Source organism: Amborella trichopoda, chromosome 10 (assembly GCF_054954075.1).
Source record: "Amborella trichopoda isolate Santa Cruz 75 chromosome 10, AtrichopodaSantaCruz75HAP2 v2.0, whole genome shotgun sequence".
In the NCBI taxonomy this organism is placed as follows: domain Eukaryota; kingdom Viridiplantae; phylum Streptophyta; class Magnoliopsida; order Amborellales; family Amborellaceae; genus Amborella; species Amborella trichopoda.
Window position 1 is genome coordinate 27220721 of NC_142345.1, and position 25557 is coordinate 27246277.

The window sequence follows — 25557 nt, forward strand, 5'->3', positions numbered from 1 at the left end:
CCTTACCGTTTGAAATCGCCCATTACTTATAGCGACTCGCTGAGCCCGTGTTACTGCAGTGACCCGTTACTTGTAGCGACTCGCCGAACCCCGTGTTACTGCAGCGACACGCCGTGTTATGTTACTTGTAATCGATTTCCTGCTATGATCGAGAATCGGTACCGAATTACCGATTCTCGGGTCAATCGACGATTTCCGGCTATAATCGAGAATCGGCACCCGTGTTATTGCAGCGATTCGCCAATTATGTTACTTGTAACCGATTTCCTGCTATAATCGAGAACTTATCATTTGAAATCGCCTATTACGTGTAGTGACTTGCCAAGTTATGTTAATTGTAGCCGATTTCCTGCTATAATTGAGAACTTACTGTTTGAAAGTGACTCGCCGAGTTATGTTACTTATAACTCATTTCCTGCTATAATCGAGAACTTACCATTTGAAATTGCCCGTTACTTGGAGCGACTCGCCGAGCCCGTGTTACTGTAGCGACTCGCCGAGCCCGTGTTACTGCAGCGACTCGCCGGAGTTATATTACTTGTAACCGATTTCCTACTATACTCGAGAATCGGCATTGGATTACCGATTTTTGGGTCGAATCGGCTGATTTCATGCCAAATCGACGATTTCCAGCTATAATCGAGAATCGGCACTCGTCACTGCAGCGACTCGCCGAGTTATGTTACTTGTAACCGATTTCCTGCTATAATCGAGAATAGGCACCGGATTACCGATTCGTTACTGCAGCGACTTGCTGAGTTATGTTACATGTAATCAATTTCTTGCTATAATTGAGAATCGGCACCGGATTACCGATTCTCTGGTCGAATCAGCCGATTTCCTGCTATAATCGAGAATCGGCACCAGTGTCACTGCAGCGACTTACCGAGTTATGTTACTTGTAACCGATTTCCTGCTATAATCAAGAATCGGCACCGGATTACCAATTCTCGGGTCGAATCGGCCGATTCGCACTTAGAAAATATTTTTAAAAATGATATGGTTCAAAATTCCAAGTTCCCATCCACAATAAATAAATAATAATAAAAAAAATCGAACTTCGAGTTTTTGAAAGAAATTTTAACAAAAAGTGCAAAACGGTAACTTAAAAAAAAAAGAAACGGTTTGGAACTTCGTTTTTGACTTGAACAAAACACAAGCACAGTGGTTTGGAACTTCAACAAAATTTTAACAAAAGATATGGTTTAGAATTCCAAGTTCCCAACCACATTATAAAAATAAAAAAAATAAAAAAATTTAAAAAAATAAGAAGAAAAGAAAAGAAAAGTAAAAAAATTGAAACTGAGTTTTTAAACGAAATTTTAACAAAAAAGTAGAATTGACGTAGGCCCACTAGCCTACAAATACATATAGGCACAACGACCTAGGTTAAATTTGGACTGATCCAATGATCACGAATGTATTTCGCATTTGAATTTTAAATTTTTTTATATATATCAAAATCAATTGAAATTTTGAGCAAAACCAACAAGAAAATAATTCACTATCAATGGAAGAAACTTACAAGTTTGTGGCTTTTGTAGTTATTACCTCATATAATGGTAAAGAACACACAAATTGATATTCCTACCATAACAACACCATCGATTGATTCATTGCTTTATCTATATAGACTAACAGCATCACCGTAAGGTATTGATTTCACTTTCTTCCTTGGACTTCCATCATCATAACTAGAGCCCCTTCTAAAACTTTGAGCACTCCACCTTGCTTAGTATATTTGTAGTTTTCCATATCTAAAGAAGAAAGTGAAATCAATACCTTCTTTAAATCCGGTACATGTCTTACATTTTCTAGTATACGAGCCATCCTGTTTTGTACATCGTTATTGGAATGGAAACCATTCCGATTGTTTTACTCATTGAATAATTTACCTTTAAGAACAAACCGCCCTCAAATGGTTCATATGCATTAAAACTACAACATGTGTGAGCACATATGAAGTGTGGTTCCACTATCAAGAACCCAACTTTTGTTCGAGGTTCATTAGCAAGTAGAGAACTATAAACCGAATCCAATTTGAGGGATTCTTGAATATTACAACTCAAGGTAGTAACAAGATTATCATAAGATTATGATAACTAATAAAGTAATGTTACCAACTTATCTTCTTCATTCATGTTTACCCCAACACTCTCGAGTTGACAAATTATGTTGTTGAATTTATTCAAGTGATATGGGACTATCATAGCATCTCTCAGCCTCAAATAATACAAAGTTCATTTCAAGAAAATGCGATTTTTGACTCATTTTGTTTGGTACAAGCTTTCTAGCTTTGCTCATAAATTCTTCGATGTCTTTTCACCGACTATATTAATTAGTATTTCATTCTCTAAACACAATCGAATTATGATGATTTACCCCAATACTCTCGAGTTGACAAATTATGTTGTTGAATTTGTTCAAGTGATATGGGACTTTCATACCATCTCTCAGCCTCAAATAATACAAATTTCATTTCAACAAAATTCGATTTGTGACTCATTTTGTTTGGTACAAGCTTTCTAGCTTTGCTCATAAATCCGTCGTTGTCTTTTCACCTACAATATTAATTAGTATTTCATTCTCTAAACACAATGAAATTGTGGTGAGCGCCTTCCTATCTATTTCTTCACAATCTACATCCTTCGTACTTTTCGTTTATTAAATTTTCCTTGCAGTGTTTTAAAATGGCCTTGTTGTACAAATATATCATGAAATTTTATTTTTCAAAGTTCAAAATCATTCCTTCCATCAAAATTCTCTATTTCAAATGTGTAAGTAGCCATTTTTCTCAAATTGCTACACACTTCCCTTGAGCTCTCGGGAACCCCTCGCATTCATAACTAAGAATCCCAAATACTAGGATCCCACCCAAGATCGTGTGCATTGTTGCCTAAAGGCGAAACAAATATATACAATCATAAATCATGTGTAAAAAACAAGGCAAAAATTAAATCATACTACAACGATACATAATTTATGTGGTTCATTCTGTTGGGCTATATCCACGACCTCAACAAGTAAAAATCCATTAATAATGAAGAATATAATTTTGGATTACAAGAGATATCTATCTTTAAACATTGGTAAAAAACTATCATTGATCTTCCTTCTAAACCTGCTCTCGCGACCAAGTACTATCGTTGATCAACCTCATCTTTCCTAGCACTGCATCGCTATTAGAAAGAGAATATTGAGATCAACCGAAAGACTCTTGAGAAAATGAAAACTTTACCAACCCAAAACCCCTAAGGAAAAACCACCTCCCTCTTTTAGGCTGTCTCTTTCTCTTAGAGACCCATCTCCTTCTTGGAGATTCCTTCCCATGAACCCAATAGGGATGACCTTCAAAAGGATAAATATTATGCCTTCCCTGACTCCCTTATACAGATATCACTTTTTAGCTTTCCAACAAAGCCCTTCTTATTTTACCATAATACCCTCAATATTTAGAAGAAAATATAGGTGTGAAGATTTTGACTATCACCAAACCTAGTAATCTTCACTATGATAGCAAAATAATCATAATTTCCTTGCCAACCTTCATTAAATAGATTTCTTGTTTTCTTCTCAATTGCCTTTATTATAGAAATTTCAAAAACACTTTGCCTTCATATTTCTCAACCTCAAACTATGTACCCATCTAACTTCATCATTCATCTTTTTCTTTATACAAGCCTCAACCTCGTACACACCCTATGCTTTAATACAACTTGTTGGGAATCAAGGCTATCTTGATTACCCCATTGTTGTGGTGGACCCCCCACTACAACAAATTAATACCTCAAAACTAACTTGCCAATCACTAACAAATTGATTCCAAAAAATCCAACACCCGAGAATCAAATATGGTGTAGTAAATTTTATAAAACTATGATGACATCAAGAGAAAGTAAAATAGGAACTTCAATGGCACAATCACACGATATAAACCATAATCAAATTAACATCAACAAGCAATATATGTGGTTCACCCAAAATTCGGTTATATCTACGAGCAACTGGCTAGAAAATGATTCACTATTAATGAAAGAAATATACAAGTTTGTGGGATTTGTAGATATTACCTCATACAATAGTAAAATAATATTCAAATTGATTTTCCTACCACAACAATAGCATCGACCATCTCTTTACCTTATCTACGTCGACTAAGACCTTCGCTGCAAGGAAATCCTGATGAAATTTGGCAAAATACAAGGGCACAATGGTTTTAGGATTTGTGTAAGAAACCTCGAATTTCTACCTCTCAAAATTCTGCTACACTTTTTTTTTTCTATTTTCTATATCTAAAATTCACTTTTATGGGCATCTATAAAAGGTCATTCTTCTATAACAAAAATACCTTCATGAAAGTAGGAATGCCATATAGAAGTGATTTTGGCATCACATCCCAACAATCTCAACCTTGATGCAAAATCACACCTTTGTCTTACCAACCATATCCGTTTATTCTCTTTTAAAGAACCTAGAGAAGTTCGTCACTGTTGTAAGCTCTCTAGCCAAATAACTGTTATGATCATGCCTTGCTCATCTTTTTTCATGCTTGTTCTTCTTATGCAAACTCCACCTTCTTCAATACTCTCATCCTTGAGTCCTTGAAAACATCTTCGCTTCACACATGCTCTAAGTGAATCATTTTCTATACATCTATAAACACAACTTGTGCTTGATCTCATATCATCGAGATTCTTTTCATACGTCTATCCCACGAAGCATTATTTATATTCATAACATTGGTAATTCTTGCTCATACTTCTCAAAATTTTCTTTCTAGGCTAAACACAAGCCAATCAGGAAAACTACAAACAAGTGCAATAACAAATCTTATACAAATCACAACACTAGAGTAATATACAACACTGTAGTCACATCGCCTCTTCCTTCAACAAATTTTGAACATAGGCCCGATAAAAATTTATGAGGTGTTTTCGGGTTCACATCCTCTTGTGAAAGTCTCAAATCATCAATTTCTCCACCTTGTCAAATATCATCATCAAGATCTTACTTTGCACCACCAAGATCTTTCGTTGCTAAGCCATGTGCCTCTTGCCGAAGTTCTTCTTATCTATAAACAAAATTACCCTTTTATTTACAATTGTGCTCCCCAATAATTTACACAAGTTTGCTTCCCGGACTTCCATCATTATAACTAAGCCCTCTTTGAGACTTTGGGCACTCTCTTATGCCCGGTAAACTTGTAGTCTTTCATATCTAGAGAAGAAAGTGAAATCAAACTGTTCTTTAATTCCGACACATGTCTTATATTTTCAAGTATTTGAACCATCCCGTCATATAAATCCTTCTGCAAATAGAGCCCATTCGATGTTTTACAAATTGAATAATTTCCCATTGAGGCTAAACCGCCTCACATGGCTCATATGCGTCAAACCATAATCTATGTGGACACATATGATGAGTGACTCCACTATCAAGAACTCTACTTCGATAGCACAAGGGTTTGCATACCACAATCGATATCTCATCTTCAACGTGATCGGAGGTTGATTATTCAATTCGGTGAGCCTCATTCTTGGACTCACCATGCCCTTTCAATCTCTAGCCAGAACCCTCACAGGAATTTGGCCTTTTTCTTCTCCAATACTTTTTCTTTATGTAACAATTTTTTTATAGGGTAGGGCTTGCCATAAAACCAACAACCTCTTTTGCCAGAAAACCCCCTTGACTTTGATCGGTTACTTGAGGAATCTCTTGATGAACTAATTCGTTCATCCAACCAGCCTCTTGCCACATGTACATCCATTCTTGAGCACATCGAATCATTCATCGTGCCTTCTTTCGCTGTTCATTAGTAAGTAGAGCACTACAAACTGAAACCAATTTGAGGGATTCTTCATTATTACAACTCAAAATAGTAACAAGATTATTGTAAGATTCTAGCAACAAACAAAGTAATGTCACAACTACATCTTCCTCATCCATGTTTACCTTGATACTCTCGAGATGACAAATTATGTTGTTGAATTCATTCAAGTGTTTTAAGACTCTCATACCATCCCTCATCCTCAAATAATACAATTTTCTTTTTAAAAAAATTCGATTTGTGACTTACTGTATTTTATACAAGCTTTCTAGCTTTGCCCATAATCAATTTATTCGCAATCATCATCTATCATACTTTTTGTTTTCTTAAATTTTCCTTGTAGTATATTATAATGGCCTTGTTGTACCAATATATCATGAACTTTTATTTTCTGATGTTCAAAATCATTCTTTCCATCAAAATTCTCAACTTCAAATTTATAAGTAGTCATCTTTCTCAATTACTATCTACTTCCCTTGAGCACTGATACCAATTATAGGGTTCCCCACGCTTGAGAAACTAAGAATTTCATATTCTGGGATCCCATTCAAGATCATGTATATAGTTGGCTCAATGCGGAATAGATGAATACAATTATAAATTGAGTATAAGAAATAAAGCACAAATTAAATCACACCATAGCGACACATGATTTACGTGGTTCACCTTGTTGGCCTACATTCACGGCTTCGGCAAGTAGAAATCTACTAACAATAAAGATTACAATTTTAGGTTACAAGAAATATACCTCTCTTTTAACATTAATAAAAAACCATCACTAATCTTCCTTTCTAAACCCGCTCTCCTGACCGAGAAATAACTTCGATCAATCTCATCTTTCCTACTGCTACACCGCTACCAGAAATAGAATCTTGAGAGCAATTGAAATATTTTCTCTCTCTACAAATGAAAACTTTACCAACCCAAGACCCCCATGGGAAAAATGCCTCTCTATAAGGTAATATCTCTCTCTCTTGGAGAGCCATCTCCTTCTTGGAGATCCATCTTCTTCTTGGAGATACCTTTCCATGAACCCCAAGAGGGTGAGCCTCAAAAGAATGAGTATTATGTCTTTCTTGACTCTCTTATATAGATATCACTTTCTAACTTTCCAAAAAAGCCCATTTCGTTCAACTGTAGGACCCTCAATTTTTAGAAAAAAACATGAGTGTGATGATTTTGACTATCACAAAACCTAACGAGCTCCACCTTGATAACAAAATCATTATAATTTCCTTATCAACCTTTATTGAATAGATTTTTTAATTTCTTCTCACTTGCCTCTATAGTGGAATTTTCATAAACAATTTGCCTTTATATTTCTTCGCTTCAATCTTTGTACCCATCTAACTTCACCATTCATCTTTTTCTTAATACAAGCTTCAGCCCCGTACACACCTTGTCCTCTGATACAACTTGTTGAGAACTGAGGCTCTTTTGAGTACCCCTTGGTGCGGTGGACCCCTCACGATAACAATCTAATACCTTGAAACCAACTTGCCAATCATTGACAAATTGATTTCAAGAAATCCAACACCCAAGAATCAAATGTAATATAATAAATTTGGTAAAAATATGATGACATCAAGAGAAAGTACAATAAGAACTCTAATGTCACAACCACAGACTACACACTATAATTAAAAACATCAACACATAATATATGCGGTTCACCCAAAATTGGGCCACAGCCACTGGCAACTAGCAAGAAAATGATTTATTATCGATAGAAGAAACCTACAACTTTATGGGTTCTATAGAAATTACGTCATACAATGGTAAATAATGCTCAAATTGATTTTCCAACCACAACAACTCTATCAATCGACTCCTTGCTTTGTTTGCTTTGACTAACACCGGTTTCTTGGATTTTCCTTGTAATTGATTTATAGGCCTTGTTGTACTATTATATCAAAAAATTTTATTTTACATAGTTAAAAAATATTCCTTCCATCAAAATTCTCTACTTCAAATTTATAAGTAACAATTTTCTCAAATTACTGCATTCTTCTCTTGAGCTCTAATACCAATTATAGGGTTCTCAACAACCCTTCGCTTGTGAAACTAGGAATCTCAAATATTGGGATGTTGGGTGTATGTGGCCATTAAAGGCCTTATGAGTGCTTGTACATGAACTTATTGATATAGTGGAACATGAACTTAGTAGGAGTGTGGTCCCGTATAGACAATACTAAGCAAACGATATTTGCTGATGCCAGACTATGTTTAACGTATTAGGTCAGTTTGGTTGGAAAAAACTCATGTTACCTGGGCATAGAGAAACAAATAGATGAGAGCTATATGGGTTATCCCTTGATGAGGTCGGAGTATATCCGGAAGAGTGAGCCGACGAATTGTGTAACCCTTGTGTGTGATGGCGGCCTTCAAAGATAGGGCAAAAGCCTCATCATTTGTATCATCACACAGTATGCACATCGATAGTCATTTTTAGAAAAGTGTACCACCTTTCAAGGTGAAGTGTGTGCATGTGCGAGGGATACCCCTTGCATACCATCGAGCTATAGATTGCATTAGATCATGATGACCTTGGTTCGTCTCCAGGGGGTACCTGAAATCCATATACTGGGACTGCGATTTCTTGCCCATTAGCTAGACTTTGGTGACCCACTAATGATCCCTTGCATGGACTATGGGTCATGAGCAACGTTAGGTCGGTTTGCGAAAGTATGTGTGATTTGTAGTTTGCAGTTGGATATGGAGTGTCTCAGTAGATATTTATTCCTAGACCATATGGATCTTTTTTCCATCAAAGAATTTAATTTTATTTATTTTAATAATATATGATTGTTTAGAATTGTTATTTGATTTTTTCTAAATCTTTGGATAATCTATTTATTAAAATTGGATTCATAAAAATAGAGATATTGATTTTATAATGATTTAAATATTCAAATAATGTTTTTGTATATTTATAAAAATATAAAAATAAATATAATTGCATGGGAGGCCCAATAGGTCTTTTGGGCCCACCATTGCAAAGTGGGTGGAGCCCATTATGTGCCACAAAAGATGGCACACCACATCTAGGGAGACTTTCTATTTTGTGAGATCAAGCTCTAAGGCTTGAGAGATAAGTTTGTGTTGTTTTAAGAAAGCTTAAGCATTAAGAAAATTTTGAATGATATTTTGGTATGTATGAGAAGACTTATGCATAAAATAAGAAATGATAATATTATGATACATTAATTTCTTATTTGAATTAATTGATGAGAAACTGGTTTAGGAAGTAGGGGGATAATGGTTCTAGTACATTCCATATGATGTTGATGGCCCATCTATGGAAGGAGAGCTCATATCTCTCACCCCACAAGTTACCCAAGATCAATTGTGCATATTCAATCTCACATGAGTGGCAAGTTAAGGAAAACCCTAATTTTGTTTAAGCATAATAAAAAAGAGTTGATCCCTATCCAAATCACTACACCTCATAACTTTTCATCTCTCTCCTAAAAGTCCTATAGGGGTACGCTCCACTCAAAGAAATCTCTCTCTTAAAGAAAGTGTCTCTCTCTCTTAAAAGACCTAAGGGGGTCACGCTCCACTCTGTCTCATCCATGGTTCCTCTCTCATAGTATCTCTCATAACCTCTCATCTCTCTTTGGAGTTTAGACAATAGGGTTGTGGTAGAAAAGAAAAGTATATCTCTCGAACTAGGTTACTAAGGGGATTCATCTAGGGTTTGAGTTTGTGTGATCAAAGGGTTCATGTTCCATTGGTGTAGCTTGTTCAAAACTTGTTTTTCACGATTGAGATTGAAGGTTGACCATTAGATCCCACGCCATCGGAAAGTGGTGACTCGGTGTGAAATGTAAAAAGCTCTGTTGAGGTAATCTCCTGCACTCTCTTTTGTTTCTTGCTTATTTGCTTATTGTGTTATTTATTCCTTAGCATAGATTTTCTTTTCTTTGTTATTGAAAAAAAAGGTTTTGCATGACCTCAAGTTCTTGAGATCCTATTGTATTCTTTTATTTTATTTGAAGTTATTATATTGTAAAAAGACTACTTGTGAGTGATCTAGGCCATGAAGAAAAGAAAAAGAATTGAAAAAAAGAAAGAAAAAATTTATTATATACTACAGACTAGATCACACGAGTCCTTTCATGAGATCCACCCAAAATCGTGTATATAGTTGGCTAATTGCAACCTAGATGAATACAACCATAAATCAAATGTAAGAAACAAAGCAAAAATAAAATCACACCACGACGACACACGATTTACGTGGTTCACCCCATTGGGTCATATCCACGGCCTCGGCAAGTAGAAATCCACTAACAATGAATATTACAATTTTGGGTTATAAGAGATATACCTCTCTTTAAACATGGGTAAAAAAACTATCACCAATCTTCCGTTCTAGACTCGCTTTCTTGACCGAGTGATACTATAGATAAACCTCATCTTTCCTACCGCTATACTGCTACCGGATAGAGAATCTTGAGAACAATCGAGAGAGTTTCTCTCTCTAGAAATGAAAACTTTACTAACCCAAAACCCCAATTGGAAAACCGCCTCTACCTATTAGGCCATGAGCAATCGAGAGAGTTTCTCTTTCTAGAAATGAAAACTTTACCAACCCAAAACTCCAAGGGAAAACCACCTGTACCTATTAGGCTATGTCTCTATCTTGGAGACCCATCTCCTTGAAAATCTCTTCCCATGGATCCTAAGATAGGTGATCCTCAAATGGACAAGTATTGCATATTCTTTGACTCCTTTATATATGATATCACTTTCTAGCTTCCCAAAAAATCCTTTTTCTTGTTACTAAAATATCCACAATCTTTTGAACAAGAAAGTGGCAAATCAGTGGGGAATGATATCCTCAATCTTTAGAAGAAACTAACATTTACTAGCTGTCCTTGTGAACTCGAAGTAGTTCGGGCACATCAAGATGATATATGAGTTTGAAAAACATTTATAGAATTTAAAAATCAAATTAAATTGATTTGTGCATAAAACAACTTAGGTATATGTTACATATTTTGATAAAATTATCTAAGTATGAACAACTAGAGTTTGGTTCCAGTTTGAGTGGAACACGATCATTTTCACATATTAATTAGGATAAATTTCAATATTGCATATTTTTGAAAAATGCATAATATTGTAATAAAAATACACAAAATTTTTTTGTTGATTACTAAAAAAACGAAAATTTAAAATTTTATGTTGAACAAAACTTTTGAAAAATCCAGCTTTTACGAAAAAATACAAAACCAGCCAAAAACACGAATTTATTAGAAATTAGGGAGAAAACCAACAAAAACTATGTAAGTTATCTACCACATTCTATAACGTAACCACATTCTATAACAGAAACACATATTTAAAAAAATTTCTTCAAAAATCCAATGCACACTTTTAGAAAACTTAGCAAGAAAATACAATTTCATCAAAAATATTAACAACCATTATCTAAATCAATTCTAATACAACCTACAACAAAAACGTACGATAAATTAAAAATAATATTATGATAAAATGAAATATATTCAAATATTTGAGGCAATACTTTTTAAAAAAATTCAGCATAGATCTCTTCAAATCTTGTAATTGATCTAACAAGTTCATATACGGTTTTCCTAGTGGGATTAGGAACAATTTGAAAGGAACTTAAATTTTTTTGGTTGAGATATAAGAGAGAACAACAAAGAATGGCTGATTATGGCTTCGGGTCTCAAAAAACCCGAAATTGATTCATAAAACGTATTGAAATCAATGTGCTCTGAACCAAATTATTAGAGGCTTTGCCAGTGAGTTCAATTACAGCTTGTAACATTTTTTGAATTTTTTTGGTTAATATTCGAGAAAGAGCCTGATTGGGGTTTCAGGGGTAAAAAACCTAAATGTCGGATCCAGAACCTCACTTGAGTTAAATTTTTTTCAACCAATTTCCTTGGGTAATTGATAGTCACCAATATTTGAAAACAAATTTCCATTTTTTTAGTTAAGATTTTAGGGAGAACAAGTTGGAATGCAGGATTAGGGTTTTGGGGTTAAAAAACATGAATTTTTGCTCTTAATACCTCGCCGAAATCGAAAAGAATACACTGATTTATGTCATTAAACCAATGGATTGATGATCAAAAGAATGATTGTGAGGATTGTTTTTAGAAAAGGATCAATATTTGATCTCAAAGGTCCTAAAAAACTCAAAATTAATTTTTATTCATTTTATCACTTGGTGTACCAAAAAATAAAAAAAGGTTATCAAGCCGAGTCAAAAAATAAAAAAAGGTTATCATGCCGAGTCGCTTAATTACAGGCAAGAACCAGTCCGGTGACTCACCAGGTCCGAGTTGCCTCGAGTGGTTCGGAGTTGGCTAGCCAGTTTTGAAACCCTCACATTGCCAAAAGATTTCATGCTCCCGAGGGAGCAAATTGCATATATATTGGCCAAACCCGATCTAAGTATTTTTAGGACGCCAAAATTTGGCTATGTAATCTCCTCAACTCATACCCTAGACTCATTAAAAAAAATTCCAAATTGCATTCTCCATGGGCTTTAAAAAAAATAGCCTCAAGTTTGCATAGAAACCATCAAATATTTTAAATTCAATTTTTTTCTTTTGAATGTTCAAGTGATTTATGGTTCTCAAAATTTTAGCTCAAAAACATCTTCCCAAATTGGTCTTCTACCTCAGAGAGCATGGCCCAAAGGGATCAAAGTATCTGCGCTCTTAATATTTTCAAACTTTTGCGACCGAGTTGGGTGTCTTAGAAGCCATACTTAACCCCCCTTCTTACCCAGAATCTCACCTTAATGAGGATAATTAAGGCCAAATTTAATTATGGTTATACTAATTCTAGAACCAAAACTGTGTCGAAAAAAGATAGGCTGTCACACTTGGTTTATTAGGACAAACTTCAGATTCGAAACTTGGACCTCATACAAACCGGGATGTCTACAACCATGCTAAAGTTCAAGCGGCTTAACTGCAAACCATTGAACACAAATTATAGAACACATTTGCAAGCCACCTTACCCTAACTAGGATGTCTACAGGTAAGCCAAAGCCTCAAGGGACTTTCACTTCTAAGCTACAAATGCATTAGTATTCCACATACTCCGATTCATTTCTTAAAATGTTCAATCATTTTACTGTTGCAGTCAATCAAGTCGTTAAATATTTCCTAATTGAATGGCATGGGGTAAACAAATAAGTTCCTATCCGTTTGAAAAGACTAAAAACCTATGATTGTCAATAAGTTAACTAAAGGGCTTGCATACTATGCTGGCATTTACTGTACAACAATGTGGCAAGCATTTTCGTCCATCCATTGTTAACAATGGACAATTGCGATCTACTGCCCCATTGCTGAAGTCTGTCGAGACTAAAGGGATTTGAATAAACACGTAATTAACCTTCCCTAGTTGAAAATGAATGGTTGGTATTCACATGGTATACAAACGGTACGATCAGTGCTATAATGATATACCTCAACCAGATAAAAATTGACACCAAATTCCTCGGATTCAAATTTGATCCCAAGCATCTACAATATCCGAAAGTTATGTATGATGAAAGAGGCACATATGACCAGATGCGAAAAGTCCTGCCAAGCATGCATGAAACTTAAGAGAATTAATATATCTGGATAATTAAAATACTGAACCAAAGATGGTAAAACTCTTAGTCTGTAGCATGTTGTTTGTATTTTACATGCTGGTCCCACCTGTCCATTTTATTGTTCCTTCACTTGAGTGGCCAATAGCACAGGTTTGGTTCATCTCCTCTGCCTATAATTGAGAAAGGATGGTAGAGACACTGTAATATACAAACAATGTAACACATGCAGTATACACGGTATATGGTCCATTAAATATAAACAGGCAACAGTCATGGCGCAAGAAGAAAAACAGAAGCATCTTAATATGGTACACAAAACAGATGATTGGACGGTGCAGATTGACGAATGTCCTTGTTGGTCCCACTATAGTCGAGCCAACCAATCGTCACTAGAACAGATGGTCGATGACCCTGGGGTTCCATATGATCCACACCAACAATGATGTTTATTTTCCTAAAGATTGGTTTGACCTCTCTAGCATGGTCATAACAGAGCTTTCTACCACAGTCAGCAGTTTTTATAGTTCAAACTCCACAGTACCGCACCAAAGGAACGGGGAAAGAAGGAAGAAGTCAATTTGATTTCTTCTTCTTTCCACAAACATCATTTATGAAGTTTCAAAGCAAAGGCTATAAAGCATTTTTCGAGATGAGTCTCTCTTAGAGGAGATAGCATTACATTAAAATACACTACAACAAATGTCAGTAAACCTTTGTTTTCATAGATGGTGGAAAGAGAGAGTGATGCAAGCGGACTGGTTTCTTTAATTTTGGGGAATGGAAACAGAAAGGCAACCACATATTGAAACCACAGACTGAATACAAATGCAGTTGCTGGGGATGTATTCTTCCTTCATTGTTTTTCTGCAATAACTTCTTGGGGGTCGGAAAAGTAATCCTGCCTGTTACACATAAAGCTTCATGTTTACATAAAAATAATTGTAAATAGCTAGAGGCAAAATCACACACACACTTTTATGCTTGCTTATCCTTTTCTCCTCAAGTATCTATGTTTTCTGATAAGCTTATCAGAAAAGAAGTATTTTCAAGAGCCAAAAATAACTCTCTTGACCAAATAATACTGTTTCAGTAGAAATGTGGAAATATCTCTGTATTGGGAGCCAAAATCCCCCTTTACAGAATACATCCAAGTTCCCTCACCTTATGTTCTTCCTATAAGAGAGACCATAGTTAGCAAGTGGAGAAAAACAATATATTTCAGCTAACCAAAAACAGGTATTAAATCAGCTTTAGTCCAAAACTTCAGATGCAAAAATTGATAAAAAATATGGATCAACAAAAATTATACCGTAAATATTAAGTAAAAATACCGTAAATATTTTGGATTGGGCTCAAAATAACGGAGTAAACAAATAGAATATGTATCAATGCCATACAATAAATTTACAATTTGAAATAGTGATCAGATAATGTATCCATGAAAGTTTTTAGTATTACTAAAACAATTAATTTATGCCTTGTCCCATGACAAAAACTAAATACAAAAGAAGGCAAACCAAAAACTATAGGGCATAGTAGAGTCACTAGAACTAATAGAAACATTAATGGAAATACAAAGTTTTTTCTAATATTTTGGGGAATAAGCTGGAGTAAATTTTTTTGGAAACTATTTCTTTTTTGGGAACACTTGCTTATTTTGAAAATATTGTAGTTGTAAAAAAACAAAAAAAAGGATGAAAAGGCTCGTCCATTATTCCTATGTTATTGGATTAACATTTATTGGTTTATACTTCCTTAATATGCAAACCATGATCCTTTGAATGAACTCATTAGAGCAGAAACAGTAAAAAGACATGTTGCACCAGTCAAAATTAGTATTTTTCTTTGACTAAGAAAACAAGGCATTTGTGATCATAGCAAGACATCATGTATCTTGGGGGAATGATCTCATGTCACAGTGACATTGTAATATAATGAAACCACACTTCTAGAAAACCATATCTATGGCATTTGTATGATGCTAAATTTCGCAAAAACACTCTCTTCATTCTAATAATCAATCTCAAAAAATAAAAAAAAAATTCAATTTGCACCATAGCTTTGGGAAAAATAAGTCCCCTTCAATGAATCTACACCATCCATTTGGTAACTTTTAAGATCTAGACCTTTACTAATTCAAAATCAATTTTTTTCTTCTTTAATATTGTTAATCTAATGATAATACTACTATCTAAAAATTTTGAAAAGGAAAAATATCCTTCTAAGATCTAGATCTAAGCATCTCACTAAAATAGATGACCTATATTAATTGGGCTAAAAAAACAATTTTTAGGGTCTGTTTTCAAATTTTGCTTTTTTGTGATTGTTCATTAGAATGGAAAGAATGTATGTTTGAAAATGAGATCAAACAAATAGACCTGACATAGTTTTTTTAAGCATGTTTTATTATATAGATACCATACAATGGTTGCATGAATACACACACATGTATGTATGTATGTATCCAGGAAAGGAAAGTTTGCCCCATTTGATATGGGCAAACCGAGCCCTGTTATCATTTCTTTCTGTACACTTGGTGTTTAAATTTTAGAATTAATAGGTGTTGGTAGCTAAGCTTTACATAATTCAGTTTCAAAGAATCTCTTATTTATTGGCAAGAAAGCGCATATACAATACTCCCTCGGGAGCATATTATGCTATAGAGTCTATGAATTGAATAGTTGATCTACAACAGATCTCACTGTGAACCATGGTACTTACTGAAAAACATGGATTTAAGTGCTTTTTTTTATTAGAATTGTATGAGAAACTGTCCATGAAGAATGAAAACACCCGTGGGATAAGTACTCTAGATACTTGACTATGACGACTAACTCAAAAACTATTTATGATCCAGATGCATTATAAAAACTGGATCCTAGCTTAAGGAACTTCACTACTTAATCTTCTATAAGCATCAAAAGGTGTGCTTTTTCCACATATTTAGATCCAAAGCTTTCTTAGGTCTCTCCTATAGTTCGCAAATTGCCGAATTTAATGCGATGTTTTTAGAAAAATTGGCAGTTGAAAGAAAAGAGTAATGATCCTATGAGCCCCTCACACATCTGGGCTGCATAGGACCCCCATCAATCACTGTCAAATCTTTTTACACATCTCGATGATATATAGAGCGTTGAGTCACCCGGTAAAGATAACCCAACCAATTGAAATGGTAAATGGGATGCATGCTCATCTAGGAAAACCAGGAATTATCTGAATGTGATTTTTTTTAGAAAATTCTACTGCCCTTTCTCTTTAATCTTCACATTCCTTCTCCCTCTGAATAAAACCCATCGTCTACAATTCTCTCTCATCAATGGCAGCAATCGATAGTGAAAATAGGATCTCATTCTCCATAAAAAACCAGTGAAAACCAATTTTCTCCACCAAGCAACCAGTGAAATTTTCTCCATCAGCGAAAAAAATGTTTTTGATTCCAAGCACTTTTGGGTGAAGGTCCATTGTCTATGACCCTTTCTCTCTTGACATTTGGGAACCCTTTGATGGCTTCTTCCCTTCTCCTTTTAACACAAACACCATTTCCTCTTTTTCACTTTTCAATCCCAATGATTCGGCAGCCTCTGCTTTCTCGAATGCGATGTTCAATTGGAATGAGACTGACAATGCCCATGTGTTCAAAGCCGATCTCCCAGGACTCAAGAAAGAGGAGGTGAGGGTAGAGTTAGAAGATGGGGAGGTGCTGTGGATAAGTGGAGCGAGAAAGGAGATGGAGGAGAAGATCGACAAGTGGCACAGGGTCGAGAGAAGCCAGGGCAAGTTTCTGAGGAGGTTCAGGCTCCCTGAGAATGCGAAGGTGGATGGGTGAACACAGCCATGGAGAGTGGGGTTCTCACTGTAACTGTTCCCGAAGTTGGAAGCCCCAAAGCCTAATGTCAAATCCATTGAGATCTCCGACTGATTTCTCAATTTTCCAGCCAAATTTTCGGGTTTTCCGGCTAAGTGTAAGATGAATGTGAGAGAATGAGTGGTAGGTATATGTGTGTGCAGGTGCGTAAATATATTGAGAATGATGGGGCATTTGTGTGTGTAATAGGCAGTGTGTTTTTTGTAAAAAAGAAGTGTTTTCTTGTGACTTGGAATGGATGAGAACCAAGTGAATAAAGCTTTGAATGTGTAAAAAGTCGAGTTTCAAGTTTCCGTCTCTAATCCCACACTTTTCATCTCTCTCTCTCTCTCTCTGCTGCAATACCCAACTTTTTTTTTTTTGCCGAGTTTGGGGGTTCTTAGATTGAGAAACATAGGTGCAATAATGGTGAACATACACAATAGCTCAGCTTCAAGGAAAAAAGTTGGCTTTTTACTTGGTTAGAGAGAGAGAGAGAGAGCAACTGCATAGATTTTTCCTTCTTTTTTTTACCATTTCAATCGGTTAGTTTTTATTTCTTTACCGGGTGACTTAGCACCCCATTTACCATTTCAATCGGTTGGTTTCTATGCTTTTAACAGGTGACTCTACACCCCATATATCATCAAGATGTACAAGAAGATTTGACAGTGATTGAAGAGGGTCCTATGCAGCCCATATGTGTAAGGGGCTCATACTTGTTAGAAAAAGTTTAAATCTTTGAATTTTTCAAAAGATCGGCAAAATATTGTATTCCTTCGTAAAAGGAAAACACGCTTCATTTAGCTTGTTCAAGAAAACTTTCCAAAACACCTTCCTAGTTCCATGTACTACCAAATTCTTTTCCTTTTTTTGAAATTTTGTTCTTCATTCATTTGCTAAGCTAAACCAAGATAAAGGGGAGTGATCTCATGCAACAGTGGTATAGTAGTATAAGGAAACAATAATCATAAACCATGTTAGGACCATTTGTTTGACCCTAATTTTTAGATACACAATATTTTTATTCCAATAAACAATCACTAAAAATCAAAATTTGAAAATGCACCCTACAAAATGTTTCTTAGCCCAATTAATGTAGGATGTTTATTTTCGTAAAATGCTTAGATCTAGGCCTTAGAAGGATTTTTCCTTTTCCAAAATTGTTAGATAGCTTTATTATTATTAGATGAGCACTGTTAAAAAGGAAAAAAAATTTGAGCTCATAAAGGCCGATCTTAAAATTCACCAAATCAATGGTCAAGATTCATTGTTGGAGGGGGACTCACTTTTACCATATTTCGGGTGCAAATATATTTTTCATTTTTTATTTAGATTGATCATTGGGATGACGCGAGGAGATGTGCAATTTTCTGATTCATACAAATGCCACAAACTTGGTTTTTTAGAAGTATGGTTTTATTATGTTTCAATGACACGGTGACAAAAGCACTCTCATATATATATATATATATATATATATATATATATATATATATATATATATATATATATATATATATATATATATATATATATATATATATATATAGGAAAGTCTTAAAAATGCCTATGGGCGAATTTGAATAGTGTTTCACCGCGCAATGGCTCTCATTGCGGTTTTACCTGAAAACTACAATTGGACATGCTAAATCCGTGGCGAATTCCCGTGTTTGTTGCATGAAAAATTGACCGCAACATCCCTCGTAGTCTTTTAATCCACGCCATCCGAAAAAATCGAACAGCATTGAGCCTCTGGGCAAAACTACTATTCATTTTCGCCTATAGGCATTGTGTTGTCTCTTCCATATATATATATATATATATATATATATATATATATATATATATATATATATATATATATATATATATATATATATATATATATATATATATATATATATATATATATATATATGTGTGATAATCTAAAATTCACGACCTTTCAAATTACTAAGGTTAATGATAGAATAAGTTGTGAAGGGTGGATTTACTGACTTTGTGGTCTATTTTTTAAAACAAGTTACTTTTTGTGATATTTTGTTCATTAAATATGGGTAGTTTTGTAAATATCACAAGACAAGGGGTACTTTTGTCATCTCTATAAAGATAAAATTGAAATTTTTACAAAAGGACAAAGTCACTCTTCAAATAAAGTTCTAGATACTAACTTTCAAAATGCCACTGTACTTTTGTAACAAATTTGCCCTTGCTTTGTCGTTAAGTTACCTATTGAAACAATTTTTTAAACAAAAAATAATGATCTTTTTTATAAATACACCCATCACAACCCCTTCTATCATTAACCTTTGTATTTTGAAGGGTTGTTAAGTCTAGACAAACCCTTTGGGTATGTGTGTGTGTGTGTGTATATATATATATATATATATATATATATATATAGAGAGAGAGAGAGAGAGTCTCAACCTTATACTGTACGAGTATGGTACACCAAAACAACCCATTAGAGAAGGTTGTTCCTATGCTGGAAAACCCTCAAATCAATCATCTCAATCTTGAGATTCATAGACATGAAAAAAATGGGATTTCTAGTCGTAAAAATAGTTCATCTTCTAACACATTATTTGGACAATCGATTTTCAAGATTTCCAAGTGTTTATAGATTTGCTTGATCATCACCATTTATGGAACTTAAAATTTCATAAATGGGGGGCAACAATAGATTTTCATATCCTCGCAATGCTTTGTGGCATTGAAACTGCATTTTTTGACATAATTTTGGGGGGCACCTTACTTCAATAGTATAAGGTTGACATCTTATACAAACCTCATCCAAATAAATATACTATGAGACCATTTATTTTTTGGTACAAGAAGGTCACAATCACTTTTAGCCATTGAATGTGAAATCCAATAAATGAAATTGTCACAAAATTCAAGATATTTTTTGAACATTGTGCCTAAATAATGACACATACTCAACTATCCAACTTCAGATTTATTGGTCAATAATGATTGTGACCTCCTTGTATCAAAGTAAATGGTCTCATTGTATACATTTCCTATAAGTATCATCATCAATACCATCATCCAAGCCTTATCCCTATTATTTGGAGCTGGCTACATAAATCTTATTATTCCAATCTTCCCTATCAAGGGTAATACTCTAAGTAAGACCAAAAGTCACTATATCTTTTCTCACTACTTCTAGTCATGCCATTTTAAGCCTTCTTGCCCCTTATTTCCACTCTCTCTCAATATATATATATATATATATATATATATATATATATATTTATCTCAAGTTCCTCTATTTGGAAGGCTTCTTCGATTTGTTGTATTTCACTATTACTTAGATTTTCTTGTAATACCATTGCCTCATGTTCAATAGCTATTCCTTTTCCTTTTATGCTTAGTTTAGCTAGTTTTTTTACTAATTCATCTATTATCTCTTTATTGTCTTCCTTCTTTTTTATTCCTTGCAAACTGAACTGCTCTTAACTAAGTTCTGGAGGCGGTTTGAACAATAAGGATTTTTTCCTATTTGTCTCAGTTATCTTAACTGGAGATATATTTTGAGGTTTACAGACTATATTTTCTGTTCTTGTTGTCTGCTTTCCAATAGTTTGGAGGCAGAGATTAGTATAGTTATTTTGTTCAATTATATGAGGTATAACATCTATTTTATGAGTATGATGCTCTGCTTCTTTTAGTATTATTTTATAAAGAGAGGCTTTAGTTTCTGGTTTCTCTTTTAATGCCCCTTTTAACTGAAGACTTTTCTCAGGAAGGTGTATACTTTGTATTTCTTCTCCTTCAGTAGTATGAAAGGTCTGATATTGATTTTCTATGGTATTAGACCAAAATCTGGGACTGGGATATCCTTTTCCTTTAAAGTAGGTCTTAACCAGTCAAAAAATCCTATATTTTGTTTGTTTTTCTTTATAAACTTATTGAATCTTTTGTGAAGAGCATCTAGCAATTCTTGAGGAAATTCGACTAGATACCAATCACAGATTTCTTTATTTTCATCATATAGGTAATCATTCTTAATCCCTTCTATAGCTATTTTAAATTTTTCTTCTTTTTGAACGGTAAGAATATTAAAATCCAAATCAGAAGGTGTAGGTTCATTATCAAATGAGCTAGGTTCATATATCCTGTATACCGGTGTGGATATTATTATTTGTCCTTGTTAGTCCATCTAGTATAGGTCTTTGTGGTATAGACGAGATAGAGTGCCTAGAGGGTATCGAAAGCCTATTTGGTACCTGAGGGGATCCTTTAGATAGATTTATTCTAGTTCTCCTATTTGTATTAAATTGTATTTCTACATCTCCATCAAGATATTCAATGATTTGGTTTGGTTCACTATTAATTGGGACTCTGGAATGTTGCTTCTCACAATGTAAGGACCAATTTTCAGAAAGTGTTATTTGGTACCAACTTATAGATTTGGGTATGATTGTATTTGATTTTTATTTTTTTGAAAGAACACAATTTGTCCCTTAGTGTCCATTTGGAGAGCATTAGGACATAAAGTGTTGATAACTTTATAGCATATTATGTATACTAAAGCAACATTTTGTGATCCAGGGTTCATATCAAACCCTTGGGTTTTTATATTCAGGGTAAGGACCTTTAATTGGTTAGGGTTTGCTAAAGAAACTGAAAAGTTTGGAAAGCAATTAAAATATATAGGTCCATTACAAAGGCTAGCTTCTATTATTCCTAGCAGGGAATTTGAGAATTTATTATGACGGTCATCTCTTAAACATAAGAGAACAAAAATTATTTAATCCTAGCTGTGTCAGAGGTTTTATTGCTATTTGAATAAGACCTATATGCAGATACCTATAATCTTTAGATTTACAATCAGTGCGTATGAGAAATTTTTGGTCTAACAGGTCACTTTGAAACTTCGTAACACAATGGACAATGGCCAAAACTTCCTTTTTAACTGTAGAGTAATTTTGCTGTGTTTGGTTCCATGCTCGTGAGGTGAAACGAACTAATTGTTCTATTTTTGAAATTTTTTGCTTCAATATTCCTCCTAATCCTATTTCTGAAACATCGCATTCAATTATCTTGAATGCAGTAGGATTGGATAGTGTAAGACACCCTGGCTTTAATTTTTATTTTCTTAACAGTCAGTCAAAGTATGCTCATTTGTCCACTTTGGTGGATTCTTTTTTAACCTTTGAAATAAAGGTTTAGCATCAATGGCTAGATCTTTATAAAAATCGGCAATGTAATTAAGACATCCCAAAAATCTTTGAAGTTCAGTTTTATCTACAATAATATCTGGGAATTTATTAGAAAACTCAATTGCCCTATCTATTGGGATTATACTGCCCTGAAAGATATTATGTCCTAGAAATCTTATTTTTGTTTGGTAGAAGCCAATTTTCCTAGCCGAGACTACCAGTCCTGCAGCTTTTATTGCTTTGATGAAAATATTTATTTGTTTGAAATGCTGCTCAATACTTTCAGAGAATATTAAGACATCATCTATATAGACAATCATAAATTTCATATAAGGATTGAAAATATCATTCATAATATTTTGAAATTCAGAAAGAGCATTTTTAAGTCCAAAAGGCATCACATTCCATTCATATTGTCCAAAAGGGACATTAAAGGCAGTTTTATATTTATCTTGTTCAGCAATCTGAATCTGCCAGTATCCCAATTTTAAATCAAATTTGGAAAAGATGCAAGCATTGACAAGTCTATCAAGCAAATCCTTTTTATTGGGAATAGGATATCTTATCCACTTTAAAACTTTATTAAGGGGTTTATAATTTATTACCAAGCGTGGAGCCCCTCTTTCTGTCCCAAAAGCCTTTTCTACGTAGAATGCTGAGCAACTCCATGGAGAAGAACTTTTCCTGATAAGCTGTTTTTGTAACAAATCATCAATTTCCTTTTTGCATATTTCTAAAAGTCGAGGGTTCATTTGTATCGGTCTCGCTTTGGTAGGTATTTTATCTTCATGGAAATCTGCCTCATATGGTAAACTTACAATATGTCTTTTCCTATTGCAAAAGGCATTTGGTAATTCTACACAAATTTCGCTTTATCTTTAATAAGTTTTTTAGTCTCAGGATTAGAAAGCTTCTCTTCAACTATTTTGTATTTTAGCTCTTCTTTAAGATGATACAAAAATTTTTCTTTATTGGATATTGTTTCTTTAATATTATTGACTTTATGGATTTTAGGTTTATCAATAAATTCAAATTTTACCTTGTGGCCTTCTATATTCGCTTCAATTCTTGAACTGTCTATTTTTAATGAGTATAATAGGTTCAAGAACGGAGTTCCAAGTATTATGGACTGGCTTAACCCTTTTACCATAATAAATGACATTTCAAAACAATTTCTATTATTGCATACTGCAGTATTAGAAAGTTTATAATTTATAATTAATCTACTTCCATCTGCTGTATTTAATATTTGAGTTGTTTTGCTAAAATATTTTGTAGGGACCAATCTTTCATTTATACAATTTAGGTCCGCACCTGAATCTATTAATGCTAAGGTTTGGAAACTGTATTCTTTATGGACTATTATTCTTACTAATGTAAACCATTTTTGCGTAATCACTTTATCAAGTAAGTTTACATAGTTATCAGTCTGTATAGTACTAGAGGATCCTGGTTCCTCATTTATAGGGGATAGAGGCCTTTTATGATTTACAATGTTATCAAATTCTAATTCCTCATCTGTATCAGGAGTATTTTGCAGGTTGGATGCTAGTTCTAAAACCTGTATCCTATTTTTTAGATTTATTAATTCATTTCGTACCTCATTTATTTCATGCTTTAATTCAGATATAGATGGTTCTTTTTTATCATTATTTTTATTTTCAACTCTTTTAAAGATTTTTGCAAAGCTATAATCCTCTTGAGTTCTAACAAGAGGAGAGGGTTTCTTATTTGTTTTAACTATTTGAATATATTGAATTAAGGCTTCTCTTTTTACCTCTGGATCTGTTATTTTGTCCATTATATCAATGATCAAATTTTCTTCTTTGGAGAGTATATTATAGAAGCAATTATCATTTTCATCCTCTGAGTCTGAACTACTAAATATTAAATTTTCATCCTCTATTTCTCCAACAAGTGGTTCAGTATCAGAACTTGATGAACTATCATCCGATTCTTCATCTATTTGTAATATTTGAAGCATCTGACTTCTGATATTTTCTTCTATTTGTAAGGCATTTATTTATTTTTTTATCCGCCATTTATTCTTGTAATGCCCTACTTTACCACAGTTATAACAAACAGGTATTTTCCTTTTTCCTTTAGATTACAAAAACTTATTTCTGAGTATTCTTAGCAAATTTTTCTTTGGCACTACTTTTATGGGTAGATATATATCTTCCATTTTTATACTTCTTTCTATCAGTAACTTTGGCCATAGGTAGAGTATAGTATCCAAATTGCTCACAAAAGTCATCCAATTCCTTTCTGCCTGTCATTTTTTGTTTTTCCAATTGTTTCTTTAACTTTAGGTCTTTGCAAAGAGCAAGACCTTCTAAACATATTTCAACAGACAGTTCTCTTAATGTATATAAAGAGCATGGGGTTATTCCTCCATGTTTATTTTTCAATCTTGTTTTGACTTTCTCAGCAAAAAGATGGGGTAATCCAGCAATAAAGTTTTCTTTCGAGTGGTTTGATTTACTATCTTATCTGGAAATGAGCCGAGAAAAGAATACATTTTGAATACATCTTTATACCATTTATAATGAGATAATGTTGGGAAGGTCTTCCGATCTAGCATCAAGTAAAGCGGTACTTCCTACAAAATGGAGACTTATCGTATATATCAGGGTGTTAACTGCATCACTTTCACTATTATGTATGTCTTGACCAAATTCATTTTCACTGTCCATTGCCTTGTGGCAGCCAGTATTTCTCTTTTGGTAGATTCGTCTATATGGAAATCCCACCATCCTCTTAACCATCCAGTAAAACCACAGATGATGGCTTTAGCTATTTCTTGACCATGATTTCAACTTATTTTGCACGCTGTTACGTACATAGACATATGTTTCATTGCATCAACTATTTAGTGATCAGACATTCCATTTATATTCCAGTTGACTATTGTTCTTCCTGAGTAGGATACGGTGCTAGTAATCAAGTCTTCTTCAAATTGGATGTCCACAGGAGTTGGTCTTGGGTAATACATCCTTGTTTGAGAAGTTGGTCTTACTTTTCTCCCGTAATCTATTCTATTTATCTTAGGTTCTCTATTTTGAAGGCTTGTTCGATTTGTTGTATTTCACTATTACTTAGGTTTTCCTCTGGTAATAC

The 25557-nt window shown here is 34.0% G+C and overlaps 1 protein-coding gene and 1 pseudogene across 3 annotated transcripts in view; one reads left to right on the forward strand and one right to left on the reverse strand.

Moving 5' to 3' along the window:
* Window positions 1-13307: 13307 nt before the first annotated feature.
* The window catches only part of LOC18424900 (mitochondrial pyruvate carrier 4), a 39657-nt gene continuing 27407 nt past the window's right edge, over window positions 13308-25557 (reverse strand). The window contains exons 5-6 of one of the 3 annotated variants that reach the window (XR_002279385.2): window positions 13529-13620; window positions 13308-13408 (exon numbers count right to left, since the gene is read on the reverse strand). Coding sequence is in view for 2 of the 3 variants with exons in the window: in XM_011630876.3 (XP_011629178.1) it covers window positions 14276-14324 (49 nt within the window). In the remaining variant the exon portion in view is untranslated. The other 2 variants (XM_020661799.2, XM_011630876.3) reach the window with 2 other exon arrangements.
* Window positions 16770-17396, forward strand: LOC148780100 (18.1 kDa class I heat shock protein-like; annotated as a pseudogene).